The sequence below is a fragment of the Protopterus annectens genome, chromosome 9.part0 (assembly GCF_019279795.1).
Source record: "Protopterus annectens isolate FY-2018-M chromosome 9.part0, PAN1.0, whole genome shotgun sequence".
Classification (NCBI taxonomy): domain Eukaryota; kingdom Metazoa; phylum Chordata; order Ceratodontiformes; family Protopteridae; genus Protopterus; species Protopterus annectens.
In genome coordinates this window covers 522,183,357-522,209,867 of record NC_056743.1, presented here as the reverse complement: position 1 = coordinate 522,209,867, position 26,511 = coordinate 522,183,357, and the positions used below count along the sequence as shown (strand labels likewise).

General features: G+C 37.3%; 1 protein-coding gene across 2 annotated transcripts in view; it reads right to left on the bottom strand.

Moving 5' to 3' along the window:
- The window catches only part of SLC4A5 (solute carrier family 4 member 5), a 765,106-nt gene that overhangs the window by 21,864 nt on the left and 716,731 nt on the right, over positions 1-26,511 (bottom strand). For both annotated transcript variants that reach the window (XM_044083082.1, XM_044083081.1), the window contains exons 21-22: positions 15,218-15,391; positions 4,248-4,403 (exon numbers count right to left, since the gene is read on the bottom strand). In XM_044083082.1, coding sequence (XP_043939017.1) covers positions 4,248-4,403; positions 15,218-15,391 — 330 coding nt within the window. The remainder of the gene's footprint in view (positions 1-4,247; positions 4,404-15,217; positions 15,392-26,511) is intronic.

Below are 26,511 nucleotides of genomic sequence, written 5' to 3'. Positions count from 1 at the left end.
ATTTTTGCCCTTTCCTCACTGTAGTGCGATCTTGGAGTAGGAATATATATTTAGCAGGGGGTGTGGGGGGGGGCGCAACCCCCCATAGTACTGTTGTCAAGCATGTGAATATTCACTCATGTGAGCGTTCAGTGTTGTCGGTTTCGATGTTCTGATATAGATGCATAAAAGCAAAGGTATTACCATCAATTATTTTAGAAATTGCGATATCGCATTTATGATTTGGATATTCTGATATCCCTGTGAGTTAGTGTATATAACCATGACAACAGACTCCTGAAAGAAAGAATTAGAACATTTTTTGAATACTAATAGAGTTAATTTACATTTGGTAGTCTCAACGTATTTTGACAAATTTCATAATGATCAAACAAACATTTATTCAAAAATTGTATATTTCAGGCAGAGAAAATAAGAAAGGTAGAGTCTTGCTTCAAAATGAACAATTTTTAAAAAGTTAATTTGCTATCTAGATTTTTGTATCTCAGTCATCTGAATGAAATATATATATATATATATATATATATATATATATATATATATATATATATATATATGGGTCTACCTGACAATGCCAAAAGCTGACAATGCCGACGATGAGAACACTGACACCAGAAGATCGAAAACTGAGATGACCGACGGATGAAAACCCCGATGCTGAGAACACCGAAATGTGAAAAGGCTGTGTAAGTATGCGGTAGTGACAGACATTAGGGTTAGGGTGCGAGTAAGGTAAGTGTGCGATATTGACGGGCTCTAGGGATAGGGGTGGGTTAAGTGAGTTAGAGTTAGGGCGCAGGTTAGGTGAGTGTGCGATAGTGACAGTCTTTAGGGTTGGGACGGGTTAAGTGAGTTAGGGTTAGGGCGCGGGTTAGGTGAGTGTGCGATAGTGACAGTCTTTAGGGTTAGGGGCGGGTTAAGTGAGTTAGGGTTAGGGCGCGGGTTAGGTGAGTGTGCGATAGTGACGGACCTTAGGGTTAGGGTTTGGGTTAAGGTTATAGATAGTTGTGTATGTAAGGTTTAGTGTGGGTTTGTAAGGATTTTGGTGTGCTTGTGTTGTGTGTGTGCTTTTTGGACAGGGGGTTTGTTTTGTTTGTTGATTGTCGGGATTGTGGTGTGTTGGGCATGTGAGGTTTCGTGTTTGTGAACTTTTGGTTATATGGTGTCGGTGATTTATAGGTATCGCAGCTGGATATCATTGAATACCTGTTTGGTTGGCATCTGTTTAGTCAACAAAATTTGGTTGACAATATAGATAGTCAATAGGTGTGCAAGACTGTACAATTCTTGGGGTAGGAAAATATACCCTTTACCCAACATTGTGCAATCTTGGAGTTACTACAGGGGTGCAAGGGGACTTGCTACTCTGCAAAAACAAGCAAACAAACAAACAATGTTTTATTTATGTAATCTTAAAATAATGCTTTGCATGTGCTGAGACTGTTGCCCGGCACATGTGTAACATAGTGCTAACTTTTGGAAAGTTGATATTTCTGGTGAAATTGTGACATTGAAATTTGGGTGTTTTGATTAAATTCAGTACACACACACACTTGGGTGTTTTGATTAAATTAGGTCCATGCTCGCGCATGTGCACACACACACACACACACACACACACACACACACACACACACACGCACACACACACACACACACACACACACACACACACGTATGTGTCTGTATGGAATTGCTTAAATTAAGTGAAACTCCTTAATGTCGACCTCTGTTTTGTCGACACACATTTTTAATAAACCAGATGGTCATCAGTTGTTTAAGATCAACAATCCATGGGGATATGCTCTTTTCCTAGGGATTGTGCTGTCTTACAGGTGGGTTAAATAATTAGCAGGAGGTGTGTGGGGAGACATATTTCAAAATGTGCATGTTCCGGGGATATTCCTTAGAGCATGTGCAAAAGCACGTCAACGATTTTTGTCAATGTTTATGTGTTGATTACTGCTGTTGACATTTCCTTGGTTTTCTAATATTAGGTAAGTCTATATATGTATATATATGTATATAGTTTAATGTTAGTTTACAGAGTATTATTGCATATTATACATTTCAGTATAATTAATTATAGGAGAGTATACAGAGAAAGAGGTTGGCAAAGTAGAAGTGGGATTGTCATAGAGGTGAAGAAAGTAGTCAGGAATATAAGGAGAAGAGGCATATGGTGAAGAGTGAGGTGGCGAAGGCTAAGGATAAGGTGTATGGAGAGCTGTATGAAAGGTTGGACACTAAGGAGGGAGAAAAGGACCTGTACTGATTGGTTATACAGGGGGACAGAGCTAGTAAATATGTGCAGCAGGTAAGGGTGATAAAGGATAATGAGGGAAACATACTCACAAGCGAGGAGAGTGCGTTGAGCAGATGGAAAGAGTACTTTGAGGTGTTGATGAATGAAGAGAATGAGAGGGAGAGAGAGAGAGAGAAGGTTGGATGATGTGCGGATAATGAATCATGAAGTGCAATGGATTAGCAAGGAGGAAGTAAGGACAGCTATGAAGAGGATGAAGAACGGAAAGGCTGTTGGTCCAGATGACATACCTGTGGAAGCATGGAGGTGTTTAGGAGAGATGGCAGTGGAGTGTTTAACCAGATTGTTTAATGAAATCTTGGAAAGTGAGAGGTTACCTGAGGAGTGGAGAAGAAGTGATGTGCAGAGCTGTAGTAACTACAGAGGGATGAAATTGATCGGTCACAGGATGAAGTTATGGGAAAGAGTAGTGGAAGCTAGGTTAAGAAGGGTGGTGATGATTACTGATCAGCAGTATGGTTTCATGCCAGGAAAGAGCACTACAGATGTGATGTTTGCTCTGAGAGTGTTGATGGAAAAGTATAGAGAATGTCAGAAGGAGTTGCATTGTGTCTTTGTGGACTTAGAGAAAGCATATGGCAGGGTGCCTAGAGAGGAGTTGTGCTATTGTATGAGGAAGTCAGGAGTGGCAGAGTATGTGAGAGTGGTACAGGATATATATGAGGGTAGTGTGTCAGTGGTGAGGTCTGCAGTAGGAGTGACAGATGCGTTTAAGTTGGAGGTGGGATTACATCAAGAATCAGCTCTGAGCCCTTTCTTATTTGCAATGGTGATGGACAGGTTGACAGATGAGATCAGATAGGATGTCCTGTGGACTATGATGTTTGCAGATGACATTGTGATATGTAGTGAGAGTAGGGCCCAGATTGAGGAGACCCTGGAGAGGTGGAGATATGCTCTAGAGAGGAGAAGAATGAAGGTCAGCAGGACTAAGACAGAATATATGTGTGTGAATGAGAGGGAGGATAGAGGAATGGTTAGGATGCAGGGAGTGGAGCTGGCAAAGGTGGATGGGTGTAAATACTTGGGATCAACAGTTCAGAGTAATGGTGAGTGTGGAAGAAAGGTGAAGAAGAGAGTACAGGCAGGGTTGAGTGGGTGGAGAAGAGTGTCAGGAGTGATTTGTGACAGATGAGTACCAGTAAGATCAATAAGAGGGTAGTGAGACCAGCTATGTTATATGGGTGGAGACAGTGGCATTAACAAAAAGGCAGGAGACGGAATTAGCAGAGTTAAAGATGTTAAGATTTGCACTCGGTGTGACGAGGATGGACAGGGTTAAGAATCAGAATATTAGAGGGTCAGCTCAGGTCACACAATTTGGAGACAAAGCCAGAGAGGCGACATTGCATTGGTTTGGACATGTGCTGAGGAGGGATGCTGAATATATTAAGAAAAGGATGATAAGGATGGAGCTGCCAGGTAAGAGGAAAAGAGGAAGGCCTAAGATAAGGTTTATGGATGTGGTGAGAGAGGACATGCAGGTGGTTGGTGTGATGGAGCAAGATGCGAGGACAGGAAGAAATGGAAACAGATGATCCACTGTGGTGACCCATAATGGGAACAGCCAAAAGGAGAAGAAGAAGAAGTCTAATCAATTATACAACTTAATATGCAAAAAGCTTGGAGCAGGTCACTGATTAGTCAATTTTATTTCACTTTAAGTGAATGAATGCAACTGTTCTCTTTACTCTTAGAGAGGATGTTGGTCATTCAGTATATAACAGGGATGCAAAGCTAACTGACGTTTTACAATTGCTGATGTTACCTTTTTTGCAAGCATTGTGCATGACATCATTTGAAACAATAGCATCAGTCCTGTAAGCATTTCGTTTAGCTATTGAAACAATGATTAAAGGTTTTGAGGACTATTGCACTAAACTGCTGTACACCATTTCAGTAGTGTCTTATTACTACACACCTCTTCAACGCTCTCATTTTCGCCTTTGCTTTTCTTCTTCTTTTTGTCTTCTTCTTTCTTCTTTTCTTTTTCGGGAAGGATATCATCTAGCCAGGCCAGGTCATGCTGTGAAAATATGAGATCCAGCATCTTCCTTACCACAATCAAGGCAAGAATCTGGAGCAGCGAAAAAATGAAAATCAAAAGAAAAAAAAAGATAATTAGACTGAATCTGAGCACTGCTGACCTCATGAAGAACTTACGGGTTTGGTATAGATTCCGAAGTGGGGTTCTTTGATAACATATATTCTGGGTGCAGTTGCTAAGCTCCCTATCCGGTTTAAAAAATAATTTCAAACACTGAAATCTGGCACTTTTCCTTTCTTCCCTCAAGGAGACCATATGCTTTTATAGCTCTTTTTAAATAAGGTTTAAAGGTAACATATTAAATCAAACTGGGATGTAATTATTGTACTTTTATCATGTAAACTGTATTGTCTAGTATGCCTGTGAATCTTAGTTATTCAGCTCTCCTTTCTGTTGCACTATCCTACATCCTAAAATGTTCAGTACATATTTTATGTCTGTCTCAGTTTTATACAACTGTGATACAACAGTAGTTAGTTCATCACTTCACAATGCATAAAAGCTATGATGAAACCATGCTTTCTGGAATAATGCAACCATCACTGTCCAAAAGTACTGAAATCAGCTCTCATATTAATTTATATGTTGATATTGTTTTGGAAAATTAGAAGGAAAGAGATGGCAGCAAAAGAAAAAGAAAGATTATTAATCAAAGTCAGATGATCCCTTTTGCAAAGATACAAAATTGTTAGGTATATTTCAGTCAGGACCACTTTCCAGCTGTATTACATTTTATAATAAAATAAATTATTGCATTATAATAAGTTTTGCACTTAAAAACATATTCTTAAAATGGTGAAAAATTCTCCCAGACACATCTGTTTTTTTTTAATTTAGTGCAGTTTTTTGATTGAAAGGAGTAAGTACTTAGAGCCATTTGGTTGTGAAGTCACTTCCACTTTTGTTGCTTTTAAGAAATATGGCATTTTTGGGGAGAGTCTTTCACTCAAATTTAACTTCTATTTACTTCACTTGAAAGATGTTGGTTTATGTAGTAAATACGGATTATGAATAACTAATGCACTTTTACAGGCAGCTTCTAGAGGATCAAATAATGTCTTCTTGTGGTACCTATACTGTTGTCCATCCCATGGGTGAAATGTTCACACAAGACTTTTTATGCCTCTTTCTAGATACTATCCCAAAGAAGATGAGGTTAAACTGGACAGGGTAATTTCCTATTAGCACTGCTAAGAATAAATTCTCAAACAAAGCAGACCTTAGTGCCTTTAGTCATGATTTTATATAAGTGTTTTTGACTGTTTAATGGTTGCCTGGATTCAATCACAGTCAGATCTGCCAACATTTTAGTATGCAGTTTTTATTAAATTAGCATATCCTAGCTTGTCAACTCCCCTTCCTTCTGTTTCCATCTTCTTTGACAGTCTGGTTTTGCACAAGTGTGCATTTGAATGAAATAAGTTGGAACACTTTACTGTGGCTTTTGCGAGATTGTATAAAAGATACTTTATTTATTATCCCATTTTCAGCGAAGGCCCGGGGAGAAAAGCTCCACAGAGATAAGAAAATACAATTTACAAGGCTCACATAGATTGTACAGTAAAAAAAATTCAAAAATTAACATGGTACAGTACTAATACTGTACTAGTAGTAGTACAGAGTACAGAGAAATGTATATAAAAGCAATGAGCATAAAATAAATAAACATTGTGTTAGCCAAGAAAATATGATTGTTGGACAATTATACAGCTGTAGGGTTACATTCAACAATGGTTAATGCAGTAATCACACATCTATGAGAAGAACATAGGTAGCAGCTAATGGAAGATTTCTTACAGAATACAAGTACAGTATTGATCTTGTAAGGGAGGCTGCCCAGGGTTAGAACAATTACATAAGCAAGAATTATTTAAATGGGACCGGAGGAGTTTTCTGAAAGTATTTTTGTTTTCTGTGGACCTAATATTTATGGGGATGGAATTCCATATATTTGCAACAGAAGTGGAATATAAGTAATCCACAGAGTTCTTGTGGGTTTTTGGTGATGTCAACCAGGGCTTTGTTGGTGGATCATAAAAGGCGTCTGTTAGAATAGATATTAAGGAGGCCTTGAAGTGCAGACACTCTATTAGGATAATACAGAATTTGGTGGGCTATAGTAAGCTGGTTATATGTGAGAAGGTTGGGTAATTCTAGCCAGCACAGCTGCTTGATAGCTAGACAGTGATGTATGCTGATGTGTGAATCAGTAGCAAACTTAGCTATTTTATTGTAGTAAGTGTTTAGTTTAAGTCTGCTTTGTTTAGGTTGATGAATATGGGGGAGGCATAGAAAAGAGAGGATAATAGGTGAGTTCTTGTAATGGTAGCTTTACTATCGTTGGTATGGTACTTTTTATATCTGTATAGGGTTCCAAGTTTTTTATGGACTTTTTTATTGTCTGTGAAATGTGGGTGTCAAATTTCATGTTGTTATCTATGATAACTCCTAGAAGTTTAGTGTGTTGAACAGGTGTGATTGACGTGTTATTAGCTGATAAAATTGTGAAAGGAGGTAGGGGATCTATGGTTCTAGTGGGATAGAATATCATTAGCTGAGTTTTTTTGGGGGTTAAGTATATTAAGTTGAGAGTTGGCTAGCCAGGTTTCAACAGCACTAAAGAATTCTTGTGTTAATTCCTGGAGTTGAGGGAGTGCTGGGGCACAGCAGACTAAAGTTTAGTCATCAGCGTACTGGATTAAAGTGGCATGTTGGGTAGCTTTATGGAGTTGGTTGGTGAATATGCTGAAGAGAAGAGGTCCAAGGATAGATCCTTGGGGAACTTCCAGCGTGACAGGTAGGAGGGGAGACAAGGTATTTAGCCATTTTACTGCTTGGTGGCGGTTAGATAGTCTTGAAACCAGGTAAGAGTGGAGTAGCTTAGATTAAGATACTTTAGATACTTGAAATGCATTAGTGTCTTTATTATTATTATTATTACTATTATTATTATTACTACCATCATTGTCTGATTATTGATTATTATTATTGATTATTGTCTGATTATTGAGGTGTATGCAATCAACAACAGGGCAATAATTTTTGGGTACTGGGGCAGTCTGTGGATGAGATTGATTGACGCTGCTGTCATTATCAAATGAAACTGTCATTGGTCTGGCTTTGGCGGACAAGTGTGCAGGATGCATATAAAGAAATATGGAATACTTTACTATGGATCAAACACATACAAAATACCAGCTAGCTAAAAAACATGTCCTGTGCAACTTTACCATTTTTGGTTCTGCAGCCTGAGGTTTTAGTCAGCGGGTGTTTTTTATGTGTTTTAGGTTTTTGGTAACACTCAGTAACAAAATATTTTGCTTACTTTACTATGGCTATTTTCTTATCACAATCAGTCATTAATCAAGTGGCTGTAATTGATGGATTATGATGACACAAGTTTAAGTGGACTTTCATGGTTGAATTGTTCTGAAAACTGTCATTTTGTTATTATTTGTAAAACAAATTACTTTAATTGAAAACAAACTAAAACAAATTTTGCATTATTAAAAACAAACATAATTTAAAGCTATCTGGTTGGTTGTTGTTGTTGTGTCTTTCGGCTTTTCCCTGTTAGGGGTCGCCACAGCGGAACTCCGGTCCGCTAATGATTGGTAGTTGATTTTTACGTGCTGAGTTACCAGCCCTGACCCACAACCTTCAACGAAGGTACGCCCATTTACGCATGTCACCACGCAGAAGATGCTCTAGCTGAGAATCGAACCGGACAGCGTCTTACTGTGAGGCAACAACAGCAATCATCAAGGTATCCAAAAATAATGTGTATTTATGTGTAGCACAAGGATAAAGGTATGTGTTGGCCCATGGCTTGAGAAATAATTAGGCAGAAAGTACACTTAATAGGCCACTAAAAAGATGTCACAGTTGTTGAGAGTTTTCATAGTGAAGTATGAGAGCAAATAGGTCAAGAATATAGGGACTCATATTTCTAATATCAAAAAGCATTTGATTTTGTAGAATGAGGGTTACTCTTTCACATACTGGTGAAATATGAATAACAGTCTACAGGATGGAGTAAAACATTTAACTGAGATCAGAAATTTAAGATTTTGGTCAAAGTCTATAAGCTGAAAGAAGGTGAAATCGAAACAACTAATTTAAGAATATTCCTCATCACTTAATTTAGTGTATTAGCATTAGTGATAGATGTGTAAGCTGAAATGGTAAAGGACACATTTGTGACAGCAAAGCGGTAAGGGGATTGATGAGGCATATTACTCTGTTTATAGATGACTGCATGTTAATGTCTGACTCTTTATTGCACTATTTGCCATTTCAGAATGCAGATCAGGCAATCCACAAAATGGAAAAATCATCAATGCTATATTTTGTACTAGAAGAGCTCTTCCCATTCAGGAGGGATTTGTCCCCACCCATGTATAACCAAATCCAAGACCATACAATCAGTAAATTGGGATAATAAACTCCAGGGTTCACTGATTTTTTTTTCTTTCTGTCGTTTTGGTATTTTTCAGATCAGTTGAGCTACAGTTGGCAATTGCAATACTTGCCACCTCCTGATGTAAAGTAGCTCTGCAGACATGAGCAGTTATTTAAAAGCTTTGGATGGCATATATGACTGGAGTGTAACTGGCAAGAAAAAAAAGGTTCAGGTTAAAATGGATACAATAACAATCAACTGAGTAACCTTTGTCAAATATGTAAGGATTGATGAGTAGATGGATTAGGGTGGGGGGGATGCTCAGAGAAGGAAACTGGGTCATACAATTAATGATTGTGGCCCATGTCATTAATGTGTTCAGACGTCTACTTGTTGAGGTTAACTGTGGATGTTTTAAAAAAGTTGTGAGAGGAATGTGACGTATATTTTTGGAGGGTAGGGGAGCAGGGAGGAAGACAGGGAAAGGAAAATTAATGGTGGTAAAGACTAAAAGAGGCAATCTGCAGATCGCAAAACAGGTGTGATAGGAATCCCAAAACAGGAAACAAATGAGAAAATAATTATACCATAAAAATGATTAAAATTCAGTAATTTCAGTTCAGTCATTTAAGCAAAGGTTAGGGGCAATTAAGAAATACTTATCAGGAAAAATTAAAGGGCAGGAAAGCCAAGGCTTGTCAACAGAGAAAAGAAAATATTATATTTGTGGTAGTAATAGGAAGAGAGTCATTTAGATGAAGCTGGATTGACAGAAATTTTGGAAAGCATTAGCATTGTTGACTCCATAGTGGAAGAATGGGACCAACAAATGGGAGTTCTATACAGATGGTTTATGTCCTGCTGCATGCTATGAAGATATGGGGGCGGGAGAGTGGCAATGTTGTCAGAGAGTCTGTGGTGAGTGGGAAGGAAAAATACAAATGCTCTAGTATTGCAGTGAGGTTAAAACTTTACAGCAAGGGATAATAATGACACAAGAAGAGATTTATGAGCAGGAAGTTCCTATGAATTGGAAGCTTATTCATTCATTCATTTTTTTTTTTTTCTAAGGGGAAGACACAGGTGGAAGAAAGATAAAAAAATGAAAGTGCTTTTTACGGGGCAGCTGCACCAAAATGCTATAATAGGAAATGTAAGACTTTAGCAAAGTATTAGGGGAAAAAGATATCATTGAACTTTACATGTACATATAGTAAAATGGTAGCCAAGCAGGATAAAGAACAACAGAAATATCAGTAGAGGATGAGGTGAGTTTTGTAAAAGGGAAAATGTTATGTGGGAAGAACACAAATTAGTACAAGGAGAGTAAATGCTTTCTTTGGAGAAGGCATAATGGAGCTAATTAAACATACAGTTGTGGATGACTGTCATGAAGCGACAAATATATATTTTTCTGTGTACAAGGGTACATCTGTTGAACTGTTTTTTTTTAAATAAATCTGCAGGTTTCATCTGTAAGAGTTAATTTATATGTACAAAAATGTAAGTGTGCATTATCTGTCAAATTTTCAGACTTAATCAATAGCTGGTGAATCACCGGTTTGTGTTTACAGGTTAAATCATAAGTTTTTATATCTCTTTAATAATGCTGTATCAGTTTCACAATCTTTGTCTGTCCATTCCACTTAGAAAGTGGAATTATACATATATATGGCCACTTTATTTCATTGTGCTGTCTGTGTAGCAACAGCTTCCACACAATAAATTTGCTTCTTCATACACACCAATTCTCTTTTTCTTCCCCAGGATCTCCTCTAATACTTCTGACAGTTCCTACTTACTACCGATGCTTAAGGGCTATATACTACAAACTTTGTGACCTCTGTTAATAACACTCACTCGCTGTTTCAGTTGCAGTGGATTAGGTACCTCTGCTGACTTTTCACATTTTGTATCACCCGTCTCATTATTCATTATTTTTTAACTGTAGTTTTGCTGTTAGCTGCACTTTTTAGCCTAGAGTTGACTTGGCTCAGATTTGCTGCAGTTGCTGAGCAGTAATCCAACTTTTTTCCTTAAGAAAGGGTCTCACCTGCACCCTTGTGAGAGAAGAGTGTAGCTAAGGACCTACCTGAGTGGTGATTGTTGGCCCAAGGCCCAGTCTAATGTGCTATCATTGGTTAAAGTGTTATAAATCAGTTTTTCATAGCTATTTATTGTCCATGTTTGTGGGGTGCACATCATCATGCAGTGGTGGTCTCCATTGGCGGTTATAGATGGAAAATCCCAGATGGATATATTTTCCCTTAGTCAACTGCTTGTATTTCATCTGAGGTTTCTCACTGTTGTGCTTCTCTGCCCAGAGAGACACTCAGCTGTGCTTCTGAGGTACCAATATAAGTCTCACCCACTAAGCCTCATGCCATACCCTGGTCCTTCTAGTCCTCTCCCCATTATTAATCATAGCACTACACCTAGTATCAAGGATGGACAGTTTCCTACTGTTTCTCCTGCTGGCCTGGTCAACATGGGCATCCTGATGCAGTGTAGCAATTGCCTCGTACACTGACAACACATTACTTCTGTGTCACACAGCTTCAATATGTGAGAGATGCATCTATATTAAGAATCTTTTAATCTATATTAAGAATCAGCCATACCTGATAGGACCAAAGCAAGATCCTCCAGAAAGAACAAGCCTGTCTGGTGGTCATCTTCCATAAACAGGCTATACCATAACAGGAAGAAATTCCTGTCTAAGAACATGAAGGAACGGTCTCAGAATTGGAAGCTGACCCTTCTCAGTTTGAACAAACAAATAAGGCATCTTGTAAAGTCTTCTAAGCTAATTAAGAATCTAAACTAGCACCCCTAACTAAGGATAACCATAAGGCATTCTTTAGCTATATCTGAAACCTTAAAGGAAAAGCCCAGATTTGTGCTGAACTTGTGGTGAATGGTACCACATATACTGAACCTGAAGAAATAGCCAACCCACCAGTGGACAGGTTCAGTGAAAACATCTCCCCCCTTCCCCGCCACATATGCTCCAGAATGTTCCTGCCACCTGTACTCCACCTAGTATCTCTAAACAGCAGGTCTTAACCACTCTCTCAAAGGCCAAAAACACAGCTTCTATGGGACCTGATAACAACACAGGCTGTGTTCTAAATGGTTTAAAACAGGATTTAGCAACACCATTATTTACTCTTTTTAACCACAGCCTAAGCACTGGTTTTGTACTTGCAGAATGGAAAACAGCTACCGTCATCCCCCTGCACATAGGGGGTGCATCCACTGACCCTGGGAACTATAGACCCATAAGCCTAACTAGCCTTATCTGCAAGGCCATGGAGAGAATCACCATGGACCTTATCAACAAAGATATATGAAGCCTTCAAACACTCGACCTGACCCAGTGTGGTTTTGTTAAGGGCAGATCATGCTTATTGAACTGGGTGGACTTCTTCGAGCAAATCACCAGAGCCCTGGATGAGGGCACATCTGTGCATACAGCCTACCTAGACTTAGCCAAGGCCTTTGTCACAGTCCCCTACTCAACCATCATTGAAAAACTCACCCAGCTGGGGATCAACCCATGTATTGTCAGGTGGGTTTCAAACTGACTCACCAACAGAACACATACAGTCAAAATAAGGGAGTCTACCTACACCAGCAGACCCATTACCAGTGGAGTTCCATAGGGATCGTTACTAGGGCCCCCATTGTTTGGTATCTACTTCTCAGAAGTACAGGCAAAAACAAAAGGTTTGTGGCTGACAAAGTTTGCTGATGACTACAAACTAGGTGAGGTCATTAATTCCCCAAGTGATGTCAACATTCTACAAGAAGGACTTACTCAAACCAATGATTGGTGACAACATCATGGACTTAAACTCAATGCAAAAAAATGTATTATCATCCCCTTTGGCAAGAGCGATGCCCCTGTGAATTACCAAATTAATAGTAGCACCCTAAGCTCTAATCAGTGGTGAGAGATTTGGGCACACAGGTTGACAGCAACCTTACCTTTGATTACCATCTCTACAGTGGTTAGGAAGGCCTTTTACATTGCCCACCTCATAAATAAGGGCATAGCTTTCAAAACAAAAGGGATTATAACCACCCCTGTACTCTTCCCTCATCAGGACATTAATAGAGTGCAATGCTTCCTTTAGTATGCACCTTACCAGGCACCTGCACCAACTGGAGAGACCTCAAAGGTTTCACAAAGAAAATTCAGGTTCTTCAGCACAAGTCATATATGGACAGACTGAAATCACTGTCATTACACTCTGTATCATATAGAATACTCAGAGGTGACCTGTGCCTAGCTTACAGAACAACCTCTGATCCTGCCTTAATGTATATGCTGCTCATTCATAAGCCAAATCGTACTTTTCACTTTCATTTGCTCTAGGCACCTTAACCTAGCCTGTGGCATCAACAGGACTTGGTGGACAGACAGATACATCTCACAGAGGTTACGTCTTCTCTGGAACAAACTTCAAATTGAAATTAAACAGAACCCCTTGTTGACCCTATTTAAGTGTAACATGGATGATTGGATGGGAAGTTGCAAATTCTCCCCAGGGGGCTTCACTCATGTCTGCCATGGATAGGGGCAGTCGGTGCTGATTTAGATAAGCTTGAAATTATTCACCACATCTCTAAGTCATATAGGGAACAAGGGTTGAACTTGGCTAGGCTTGTAAGGGCCCTAGGGCCATTAGCTTCATAACCTCCTATGATCCTATTATTTCAATTCTGCTTATACTATTGGACCATAGAGATGAACAGCAGCCTCTTACTCCTGAAGGTTATTAAACTCTTTACATTCTAAACCCAATAATCTACATTTTTACATATCCATATTCTTCATTCATGTTCTTCATAACACCCCTCATGTTCACTATGGCACCATTTCCACTACATATTCACCAGTATGTGCTAGTTCTTTGAATAAAAAAGTGCATTGACAGCACTCTCTCAAGCTATATACATTCTAAGTGAAAACAATGGACATGTTTTCTGTTTCTCTAGCCAAATTTCCACAAGTTAGAATAAATACCACATATTTCTCTGGAAAATATGCTGCTGGTCTAGTAGGGCCTTCCAATTTCCAAAATACCAAAATGGAAAGAAAAAAATATAGATCTCTCTCTCTCTCTTTCTCTCTCTCTCTCTCTCTCTCTCTCTCTCTCTCTCTCTCTCTCTCTATATATATATATATAGATGGGTCCCCTTCACATTGCCAACATCTCAAAATGCCGACAACCATATGGCCAACAGCATATGATCGACATTTGAAATGCCGACAATGCAGAACTTGCATCTCAAGATTTCCATTCCTGCACTGTAGTGCGATCTCGGAGGTGGTATATTAAAGTTACGGGGGGGGGGGTGCGGGGTGGAGCCTCCCATGGGGGGTGCAGGGGGGCTTAGCCCCCTTCTAGCAGTGTAAAGGAATTTCTTTTCCCTTTTTTGCCGTCTACTTCCATTGTCGGCATTTCAAATGTTGACCATATATATATATATATATATATATATATATATATATATATATATATATATATATATATATATGGATCTACCTGATAAGATCGAAAGCTCACAACACCGACAACCATATGCCCGACACCACATCACCGACCACCGAAATCTCGACAGTGGAAGAAAACCATGAAAAAGGAACATAAAACTCCCTTTCAACTGCCAGCAGGGGGGCTCCGCCACCTTGCACTCCCCCCATAACTTTAATATACCAACTCCGAGATCACACTACAGTGCAGGAATGGAAATCTTTCCATTCTGCACTATAGTGAGATGCCGGTTCTGCATTGTTGGCATTCCGAATGTCGATCATATGGTGTCGGCCATATGGTTGTCGGCATTCTGGAGTGTCAGCAATGTCAGGTAGACCCATATATATATATATATATATATATATATATATATATATATATATATATATATATATATATATATATATATATACATACACACACACACACACACACACACACACACACACACACACATACAGTAATGGTAGAGTCATTGTTGTTACTTACAAAAGTGTTTACATTATAATAATGTTTTCATGATGCACTGATGTTCTTCATAACACCCCTCATGGCTGTCTGTTTTATTCATTTCAAGGCACAATTAATACATTACTATGCTTCCTTGATTATACTTAATGTTTTTTATTGCACTTCCATTATAAACAATCATATATATTGATTCATATTTACTGTCCAGTACAGCACATACTTACCATCTTTTTTCTTTGTATAATAAAGATTTTGTTTTCCCCTCTATTACATACACAGTAATTTATGGTATAAATGAAGATTTTTTCAATTTGGAAATCCACTGAAGATTGTGCATTATCAAACAGGACAACCAAGGTGATAAAATAATGAAATAATAACATTTTATGGATCACAGCCTTAACATACAATACTTTTTTCCTTACCATCACTGGAAATATGATGGCAGCTACCGTAGACTTCAAAATCCAGAGCACAGCAAGACAAACTATCTGAATCAGTGTAAATAGGTGAACACGACGCAGAGGCACATGGCGGAGATAAGCATAGTCAGGCTGGTGTTTAGAGGGCATCAGAAAAAGCTTACAGCGATCCCAAAACTGCAAAGAAATAAAAATGTTAGCACTTTTCATGATGTTTTCTACAAAAGTATACACAAACAGTCCATATATTTACAAACAACTGTATGCAGTAACAAATTATGGAAGTCACAATTCCAAGATGGTGGTTGAGCTGCAGGGGTGTGCATTTGCTAGTTCTGTGCCTTTTCCTGATTTGCAGTTATTTTCATGATGTTTCAGTGATTTCTTTAATTGAAAATAGTTGGGACTATATGTTATCACAGTCTGGTATTACTTTTTTTCTTTCTTTCTTCTTCTTCTTCCTGGGAATTTCCAGCTATTTTATTTCTTCTGGTATTATACATTTCTTAGCAAATCTGCATTCTGTCATTTCACTAGCATGGCTAGCAAAACCAGAGAAGAAGAGGGAATTTCAAGTTACAAAGACAAAAACTTCTTCAGCTTCAACATCAGATTAAGAAACTGAATAAAGACATAAAACTTTAGAAAAGGGAGAAATAAAATTAAATGAAATCTACTTATGTTGGCAATCATCCTCCCATTGAAATGAAAAAGGCATTATGGCATTATAACATTATGACATGCATACCTATTTGAAAATACCAAAATGGGAGGTTAAGAAAATCATCCAGAAGGTAAAAGACACTTACCATGATTTGCTTATGATGAGGATTATCAGTCAGGATGTCTGTGAATATCTTATAGTCGAACATGCTGTGATACCTACTATCAGTATCCTACCCAAGATACACAAGGATAAACAAAAACCCACTCCCTATGCCTGATTGTCTCTGAGGGTGGATGCATGGCTCACAGAACCAGTTTCTATTTATGTGGAGCATCGACTAAAGAAAGTTTTAACCAGAGCCGCTACTGTACTAAGGGACACCTGACAGTTTTTAGATGCTCTATATTGTTGTGTACAAACATTGAACAACACCATGGATCTTATAATGGTTACCATGCATGTTAAAAAATTATTTACAGTAATCCCTAATGACCATGGCATTGAAGCTACTACGGACTTTTTAAGACAGAGTGATGTTCTTGGTAGCAACATTGCTCTCCAGGTGTGTCTACTTTTGGATATTATACTTGGTAATAACATCTTCTTATATGGCTGTGAGCACTATTGGCAGAAATGAGGAGTGGCAATGGGAACTTCATGTGCCAACAGCTACTCCAATATGGTGATGACCCAATGGGAATCTGACTATATTTTCAATGCCAAGAATATATGGAAAGATAATATTGTTTATTATGCATGATTTGTTGATGACATTTTTCTCCTGTGGTATGACAGTGACTAACATTCTTGCTTTGCTGAGTACATAGCAAGTACCACCACTTTTTTGCAATTAGATGTCCACAGATCCACTCCAGCAATTGAGTTTTTAGATGTAACATTATTATTGGATGATCAAGGAAGATTTAATTCACAGATACATAAAAAGGACTGTTGGAAGAACCACCTTCTGCATGTGATAAGTATGCATTTTGCGCATGTATACCCGCTCATTATCAAGGGGCAGTTACTTTGCACCTCTAGATTATACACTGATGAAGAAGTATATATGAAGGGAACTGAACAGTTTTGTTTAATGAAGATACAGTAAAGGTGGGTTTGAGATGTGCAAGTGATTTTGGGAGAAAGAGTAAGAGTTTAGTTTTTTTAGGATTTAAAGGGGTCCAGGGAAGTAAATACTTTATGAAGAAATAGCCAGTGAATTGTTATGGCTAGGCTTGTATAGGCCCTAGGGCCAATAGCCTAGTACCAACCTAGGAACCTATGAAAGTGATTTTCTGTGGGACCATCTTTCTACAGAATGGAAGGAGGTTTGGGTAAAAGTATGAAGTTGAGAGACAGATTCAGTGGAGGTGATGAGAGTAGAGTTGTCAGCATACTGAATAAGAGTTGAGTGGTAGGAGGATGTACAGAGGTCACTAGAGAAAATGTTGAGTGGAAGGGGTCAAAGGATGTTTGGAACCTGTATGGATGGGTAAGAAGGCAGAGCAGGAGGATTGCCATGTGATAGATTGTAGTCTGTTTGAGAGATAGCTGGAGAGCCATATTAGAGTGGAAGCAGGGAGATAGAGGTTGGCTAATTTGGATAGGAGTTTAGAGTGGAATACCATGTCAAAGGCTTTTGACAGGTCTAAGAATAGACAAGAGACAGGTTTATTATTATCATAGGCTTCAGCTATGGTATTAGTGAAAGATAAGAGGGCTGTAGTTGTACTATGGTTTGGATGGAAACCATGTTGGCTGGGTGTCAGAAGGTTTTCTTGTATCAGAAATTTTTGCAGTTGAGTGTGTACACATTTCTTGAGGATTTTTGATAGAGGAGAGAGAATGACTATGAGTCTAAAGTTGGGCAGGTCAGTGGAGTTGCCTCCTTTGTGAGTGGGTATAACATGGAATGATTTCCAAATATCAGGAATGGTGGCTTCATGAATTGCTCTACTGATAAGAATATAAACTGGATAGGCTATAGAGTCAGCTGCAAGCTTGAGAAAGGGGGGGGGGTAGAGTATCAGTAGATGGAGAGCATGGTTTTAATCTTTGAAGGAGAGATTTTTATATAAGTGGTAGGGACAGGTTGAAGACAGAAAGAAGAGGGTTCTGTTGGAAGGTGATTGGGGAGATTTAGTAGAGCTGGGGTTGTTGTCAGTGTTGGTCAGTTTACAGATTATATCAATAAAGTAATGATTGAAGAGGGTGGCAGTGTCCTGAGGTGATTTGTCAGGGAAGGGATTAGGAGTGGCAGGGCTTCCAGGTAAAGGATTGAGTTGATAGTTCTCCAAAAGTTTTTGGGGTTAGAATGATGGCAAGTTTGGCCCTTATAGTAGAATTTCTTCTTGTCATTATAGATTCATTTTTGTATGATTCCTGAGTTCTTTGGAATTTTGAAAGTGAGTAGTAGATTTTGATTTAAGCCATGTTTTCCAAACAGAATCCCTTTGATGCATAAGGAAATGAGTGCCTTTTGTAATCCAGGGGGCATAATTTGATTGTATACTAATTTTCCTAGATGGTGCTAAGGTGCTAAGAATATCAGAGAATATGCGGCTGAATTTTAGCACAGCATCATTAAGGGGAAGATGATGAAGGTTGGACCAGTTTGTAGATGAGAGTCTTTCATTAAATGTTATGGAGCTGAAGGCAGAACGTTTATGACAGTCTTTATAAAGGAGTGGTCTGTATAATTGTGGAGAGTGTCTTTGGGTATAGATGGGAAGGTGGTTACTTAAGATATCAGGGAGTGTACTAGGGCTGTGATAGAGGTGCTGGTGAGACGTCAGTACCTAGTCCATGACAGTGCCAGAGTTGGAATGTTGGAAGTTTATTTAAGTGAGTGGGGTTTGTGATGAGCTGAGTAAATCCATAGAGATTGATGGTTTGCTCAGTGGAGTTTGCACCTATCATTTTCCAGTCAATATTTACATCACCCAATATGACAGTTTCAAAGGGTAAGTTATGTGAGAACCAGGATAGAATATTTTCAAGAAAAGGGATGTTATTGCTGGGTGGGATAAAGAGAGAAGGAACATATTTTTTGTGGGAATTAATGTGGCAGTTAAGCATTAAACATTCAGTGGGATGAAAATTAGGGAAAACGGTGGATAAGGAGCTAAGATTTAGTTGTTCAGAGTAGAGGATGGCTACACCACCTCTCTTTTTAGATTTCTATCCTTATGGTAGATATTGTATCCAGGGGGTAAGATTTCAGTGTTAGAGATATGAGGTTTCAGACACGTTTCAGACAAGGCTAAGATATGTGGATTGTTATAGGTGATTCAAGCATGTAGTTCAGTAGTTTTGTTTAGTAGATTTTGTATATTTACAGAAAGGATGGATATGTTTTTAGGGGAGGAGGAGGAGAGGTTTAAAGAGGGGGGAGAGGAGGTGGGGTAAGGGAGAAGAATGTTGTTAGGATAGAAGTAGGTAGAGATGAGGAGGGACCTAGATTAGGATATATGTCTCAGGCTAGGAGGAGAATTCTAGCAAGTATGGTGAGCTTAGGAATGTTAGAGGTAAAGCTGTAATGTTTTAGCTTGATTCTGGGAACAGAGAGGAGGGGTAAGAAAAGCATTTGGTTTTGAAGAGATAGGAGAAGGAGAAGTTGTATAGACAATGTGATATAGTGACAGATATGGTTAAGTTGTGATTGTTGTAAGCTTGGCAAAGTTTAAGTGATGGTATAAGAGATAGGTTGATATGGTAAGAGGTATAGGAGGAGATGAGAAGTAATATAGGGGTGATGAGAATTGTGAGAAGCATGGTATGGAAAATAGTGAGAATGGGAGGATGGACTTGTTAATTTTACATGAGAGGATGTAATTGAAGGGAGTTAGACTAGAAGGAGAAGTGACAGAAAGGAGGCTAAAGTGGAAGGAGAAATGGAAGAAAGTTAAGTTTAGGAGGAGCAGATGAATGCGTGTGGTCGAGGGTTGGTAGAGGATGGGATAACTCTAAAAGGTGGATATAAAGAGGGATGTAAGATGAGTTGTACTGGAGGTGGGGTTTAATTAGTTAGTGGGTGGAGAGCAATTTAAAGGAGATAGATGGTGATTGGTTGACCATTGGGGTGGGGTTATGGTGAGTAGAGTATATATGTACAGTATGTGGGGCTGGGTGGGAATTGCAGGTAGGGTAGGGGAGTAGAGTGAGCCCAAACACAATGAGGGCAAACAGATTCAGATGACTCAAGTCTTAGCATGGCTAACAGTAGTAAAAAAACAATCAGGTAAGTTTGCCTGTTATTATTGATCCCTTGATGTTAAGAGACCTGAAACCAGTTAGAATCAACCCTAAAATAATTAATAAATGTGTTAAAAAAGTATATTCTGCTTTCCTAGTGATTTTCAGTGTTTTTTAGCTAGTACAGGCAGCATAAAGGAGAAGCCAAGCTAAGTGGGGGAGAGGAAGATATACTGCTTTCTACCCTTACAGAGTGCCCTCCAGTTCACTATTTTTGTCAGCACCACTGTATGAGTAGCTACAATTCTAAATTACATTTAAGTGTTTTATTTAGAGCATTTATATTACAGGCACATAAAAATTAAGCTTGAACATGTTTTTTCCAACTGTATAATGTGGTAAGCTGACCATCTTTTTGCAGGGACAGTAGCAGCAGTCATAGAGTACAGCAGGCGAGAATCTAAGTTGGCTCAGGTATGTATATGAGGAATTAAGCTTGTATGCATTTTTTCTAGCTGTACAACATGGTAAGCTGACTGTCTTTTTGCAGGGAATAGTAGCCAAGGTTGTAGAGTAGAGCAGGGGAGAAACCAAGTTGGTTCATGTGTGTATATGAGGAATTAAGCTTGAACATGGTTTTCCAGCTGTAAGACGTGGTAAGCTGACTGTCATTTTGCAGGGAACAGTAGCTGTGGTTTGTAAGTAGAGCAGGGGAGAAACTGAGTTGGCTCAGGTGCATATATGAGGATTTGATGCACTCAACATGAAGAGCATGACAGCAGCTTTACAGAGAATACTACATTAGAACCAATCTGTCCCATACAAGATAACAGTAGTAAAAGTGGCTTAAGATGCCTGCTTACATATAGCAGTGATGTCTCACATGTTTGTGAGATTATTAAGAAGAATTGGCACATACTAACAATGGATGACAAAATAAAGGACATAGTGGGTAAAGTTCTGAGGCTTTCTTTAAAAATAAGAAGAATTTGAAGATAATTCTTAGTTATAAGGATAGAGGTTCCATCAAAAAAAACAACCTTGAAGAATGGGACTTTTCCCTGTAGGAAAGGCAGAACATGTGCTTCAATTAACATAGTAATTATTTTAGACATCCTGTTACTAAAAGGTTATATCAGCTGAAAACCTATGCAGATTGTAACATGAAAATATTATTTATGTAGCTACTTGCACCCTCTGTAATGGATTTTATGATGGTAAGACTAATCGACAGTTCAAAGATAGAATTCTGCATCACCTCAGTGACATTAGAGTAAGAAAGGACACCAGTGCTTTGTCTAAACATAGCCAAGAGAATGCACACGTTTAAATTTATGGCATTTGTAAGATTATGCTCAACAGGGTTTTAAGGTTGAAAGTAATTTTGTTACAAATATGTAACCTAAATAAGGTATGAAATAAAGCTTGCTTAAATGCAGAAACAGAGTTTAGTAATATGTGATCAGCATCCATGCTAAATGACTGTGGCTTGGAAAATAAGGAATCTGCTGAATGGACATTTTCCCTTACAGTCTTAAAAACAGGATGTATGCAAGTGCAAAAATGCAAAAACTGCTTTTAAAGAACACTGTGAAAAAGAATGGACAACAGGACATGTGTATGACACTGTTATCAGCATTGGCACAAGAACATATGTTCTTATACAAAGATCCAAATAGAATACAGGATGTTCACACTGTCAGAAAAGCTGGTCTCTTATAAATTCAGCAAAAATGTGACAAGACATTGTTAAACAAGGAAGCTTAAAAATAATATTATTAAGTCAGCATTTGTGTCAGCATCGGCAACAGTTAGTACTGTTTCTACAGGATGAGCAATTCTCCAAAATAGAATGCCAAGAGGAAATGTATATGTATGTGCATGACTAAAATTGTATATAAAGATCTGTATTAATCCAGTTATGTTAGGAGTATTGGTAGAGACACATTTGTCTCGAGGTAAATGTTATATCTCTCACATCATCTGTACTATATGAGAAGTAAAGTGGAACAGTACTTTAAGCTGCAACGTTAGTCCATTTGGTTTATTATAAAAAGCTATTTGTTACTGCTCTAAGTTGATGCTGCAAAGTATATTCTCTCATCAGTGTATATTCTGCAACTTTCTGTATGCAACAGACTGTGAATGCAAATGTAACCAGACTTTGATTTCAGCAGAATCCAGCCAGCAAGACTGAGTGTTTTAAGAAGACTTCAAATCCATCACAGTGGAAGCTCCATATAATTTTTCAATGGCAAGCTAGCCTGCATTTGAACCTACAATCTGCATTCAAACACAGGGGGAGTGATGGTAAGCCCTGCAGAGGGTCATTTCAGTCAAATTGCAGTAACTAACATTTGTACATATGTGTAAATCCTAAACAGAAGTATTCCAGTTTATGCAGCTTGCAGTAGTAAAGTTTTTTAGATGTCTAAATCTTGAGTGAGACTAGTTCAAGAAAGTCGCAGTGCCATAAATTCTCCAAGAAAAGGTGGATATCCACTTGTACAGCAGTCCGCTGCCTGTTGTACTTCACCAGCTTTTCAAGTGACTCTGAAAAATTTCCAGCCATCAGCAACAACAGCCTGATCACCTGTTTTCTTGCTAACTGGTAAGAACTATTTTCTGTGTCACATTTTTAGTGTGGATGCTATTAGACAGTTTGCATTTTATTAAACAGTTTGGATGTTATTAGACAGTATGGATATTATTTATAATTCATGCAGGAGTAAACCACGCTTTAGTAAATTGCAATGTTGGTATACACAAAACATAAGTAAATGTAAAACCATATTAGGGAAGGTTGATAGTAAGGCATTATGCAAATGTATTACAATATTTGACTGGTATCTCAAAGAAAAGCATGTAGAATATGACAAATGTTTATTGTGTGCTTTAACAAAAACTGCATTTTGTGTCTTATGCCATAGAAAAAGTAGTGCATCATATTGCTAAAAAAATAGAATGTGAAGACAGATCTGTTCATGATAAAGAATTAACTAAGAGTAAAGTGTTTCCATTATATTCAGATGCCGAATAGTTATGTCCTGTCACCACATGTGAGTCAAATCAGTTACTGATAGAGTCTCTAGTAGATTTTGTTACAAAAGAATGTAATAAATTTCTAAGAGACAGACACAATGAGTTCAGGAAGCTTAGACAAGTTAAAAATACATATTTTCAAACGTGCATAGCAGTTTTAGATTCAGCAGAACAGGTTACTGAAAAATATCAGAAAGATCATGCAACATTACAGGAAATTCTTCAACAGCAGTTGCAGGATAAAGAAAATAAATTAGCTGAACTGACAGAGACTGGGAACTTCCTGCATACACAACTAATCCGTGCAAAAGAAATATATTTTATAATATGTTTATGTTTTGAAAATGGTTAAGCATACATGGTAGGATCTGATGTATGGACAAATCATTTTTAAATGTTTTACTTTCATTCAGTTAAAGCAAGACATTTATCAGTAGTACAGTATATAACCGCTATTCTAATAGCATAGTCAAAAGGTACACACCAGTTTTAGTGTATAAAATTAAATGAAAATAGTTAATGAGTAAAGATTTCAAGTCACAAGACTGACATGCTTGTACAAAGATATACAGATACAAGACAGACATGCATGTATGTTCTTTTCATCCAGAGTACATTTGTTTACAATGCACAAAAGCAAAAGGCAGACAACAGCAAATATAAATGATGTAAATATAAACGTGTTAGTTAAGCTAATATCTATTTATTTTTTACAATTTTTTTTATATAATTGTATAGTAACACTACCCCAAATAGTTAAAGCTCTGATAGACAAATTTAAAAAGAAATAAAATCACAGATGGTATTAGTCAAACAATCTTTGTAAAATTAATGGCAGGGCAGTTAAATAAATAAATAAAAAAACTGAAATCCATGTAAGCTAATTGTAATCTAGTATAAATGCATAGTTATGCAAATCACAATCAAATTAAAGGAAAAATGCCAAAAGAATTAACTGTAGTTTATAGAGTATAGTTTGTGAGCTCAGACCTTCCTAGACTGAATGAATAGTCACAGGAAATGTTGGAAAGATAAGATAAACAACAAGACTGATTGCCAGACAAATAGCTTGAGTTTTTCTAAAGCATCATTGTTATTAAAACATAACTGTTAAAATGTTTACAAGCAACACTATTTGGTAATTGTAATAAAATGTCAGAATTGTGCATAGATGTCACTGATAATCTGTTTGCAAGTAAATATTAAAAAAACCCTCAGTTGCATCAAGTACAGCCAGCAAATGGGCTATAGTATACATACAGTTCAAATCAATTGTGCAGAAGGGTGTAAATGCCTACTAGTGGTAATAAACAGCAAAAACTTTATAAAAATGATCAAATCAGACAGGGGTCTATAGGTTGGTAGCCTAGTAGAGCAGATGTGTGGCCAAAGTATTGGGCTGGTGTACATTCTAAAGCAAATAAACAATACTGTAGTATACTACAGGGGGAGGGGCACTTTCTCAGTTTTACACTGCTGTATAAGCAGTACTGCACAAGGGTCTAAAATAAAGCTGCAGGAAGAAATATATCATTCCTTCTTGACAATACTCTTTTAGGGGGAGGGAAAAACAGGTATTAGTGTATTAGAAATACTGGTAAACTGGATTACACCTGACATGATAAGATATTTTACAAGTTGTTAATAGCTATCATAATGGTTATTATTGTATTGTTTAGTTTTAAATTGTATTTACAACCTGTTAAGCTGTAAAGCTATACAAGAGATGGTTTAAAAACAAGAGATGGCTTAAAATTGCTTTATTACAGCTATACAAGAGAAAGTAAAGATATGTAAAAAATTGAACAAGATTGGTCACTATTTTTAATATATTTTTAGCAAAACAATGTTGGTATAAAAAAGCATGAATATTTTTAATTGTTGAGTATGTAGTTTAAAATAACAGGACGTATGCCTTTGGTGCCAATTCCAATAGATATTTCTAAAGAGACATAAACACTTTCCAAGATTTTGCTTAATATTAATGTTATTAAATTTGTAAGATTAGACTAGATGTACTTTATAGTCTTTGTATGTACAAATGCAGAAGAATTCAGTACAAAATGATAGTCTTTGTATGTACAAATGCAGAATAATTCAGTACAAATGATAGATAGCCTTTGTATCTACAAATGCATAAGAATTCAGTACAAATGATAGTCTTTGTATGTACAAATGCAGAAGAATTCAGTACAAATGAAATTAATGTCTAGTAATGAATATGTGTGAAAACAAATGGGTCCAGGGTACCTACTAGATTGAAATGCATAAATAGCAAACAGTCTGTGTAAATACATATTGTACAGGATACATTGTAATAAGTTCAAAAGTAATTTGTCAAGTTGTAATATCACTGGTTTTACCCCAGTTAGAGGAAAATTATATTAAAATATTGTACTCATAAAGCTAATGGACTAATATGTACATAGCATTCTTTAGTGTATAAATCATGTTTTTTTTTTAATCCTCAAGTATTAAATATACTGAAATAATTGCATTCAAACATTTATTATCTAAGTCCAGTTCAGTACTTTACCAAGATGTTAATGAGCAGTTCAGAGACATGACCACAATATTATGGTTAAAATGACATTGAAACGTATATTTTCAGTAGTGTATAAATGTTTGCAGTAGTACAAGGTTATTGTCTCTTATAGTTAATTCAACAGTTGCAAAGAGTTAATCGAACAGTTCTAAGTCATAAATTAAATTCTGTAATTGCAAAAGAGTAAATTAATTAAGCTAAACTAAAGCAGACACAACTCATAATTGATAAAATATTTTCACAGAATGGTCTGCAAAAGAAAAAGTTTTAAATACATTCAGTTTTGGTAGTAATAATTAATATCATTGTATTAACTATGTAAAATTGCATTTTGACTTGTATCAAAAGAAGACTAAATGTTTTGTTTCTTAATGTGTTTTCTATATAATGTGATCAAAAATACATATCAGTATAAAGTGTTTTAAGTACATTAAAATAAAAAGAAGAAATTGTAAGATTATGCTCAACAGGGTTTTAAGGTTGAAAGTAATTTTGTTACAAATATGTAACATAAATAAGGTATAAAATAAAGCTTGCTTAAATGCAGAAACAGAGTTTAGTAATATGTGATCAGCATCCATACTGATGGATTGCCACACTGTGGCTTGGAAAATAAGGAATCTGCTAAATGGACATTTTTCCCTTACAGACTTAAAAACAGGATGTATGCAAGTGCAAAAATGCAAAATCTGCTTTTAAAGAACACTGTGAAAAAGAATGGACAACAGGACATGTTTATGACACTGCTATCAGCATTGGCACAAGAACAGATGTTCTTATATGAAGATCCAAATAGAATACAGGATGTTCACACTGTCAGAAAAGCTGGCCTCTTATAAATTCAACAAA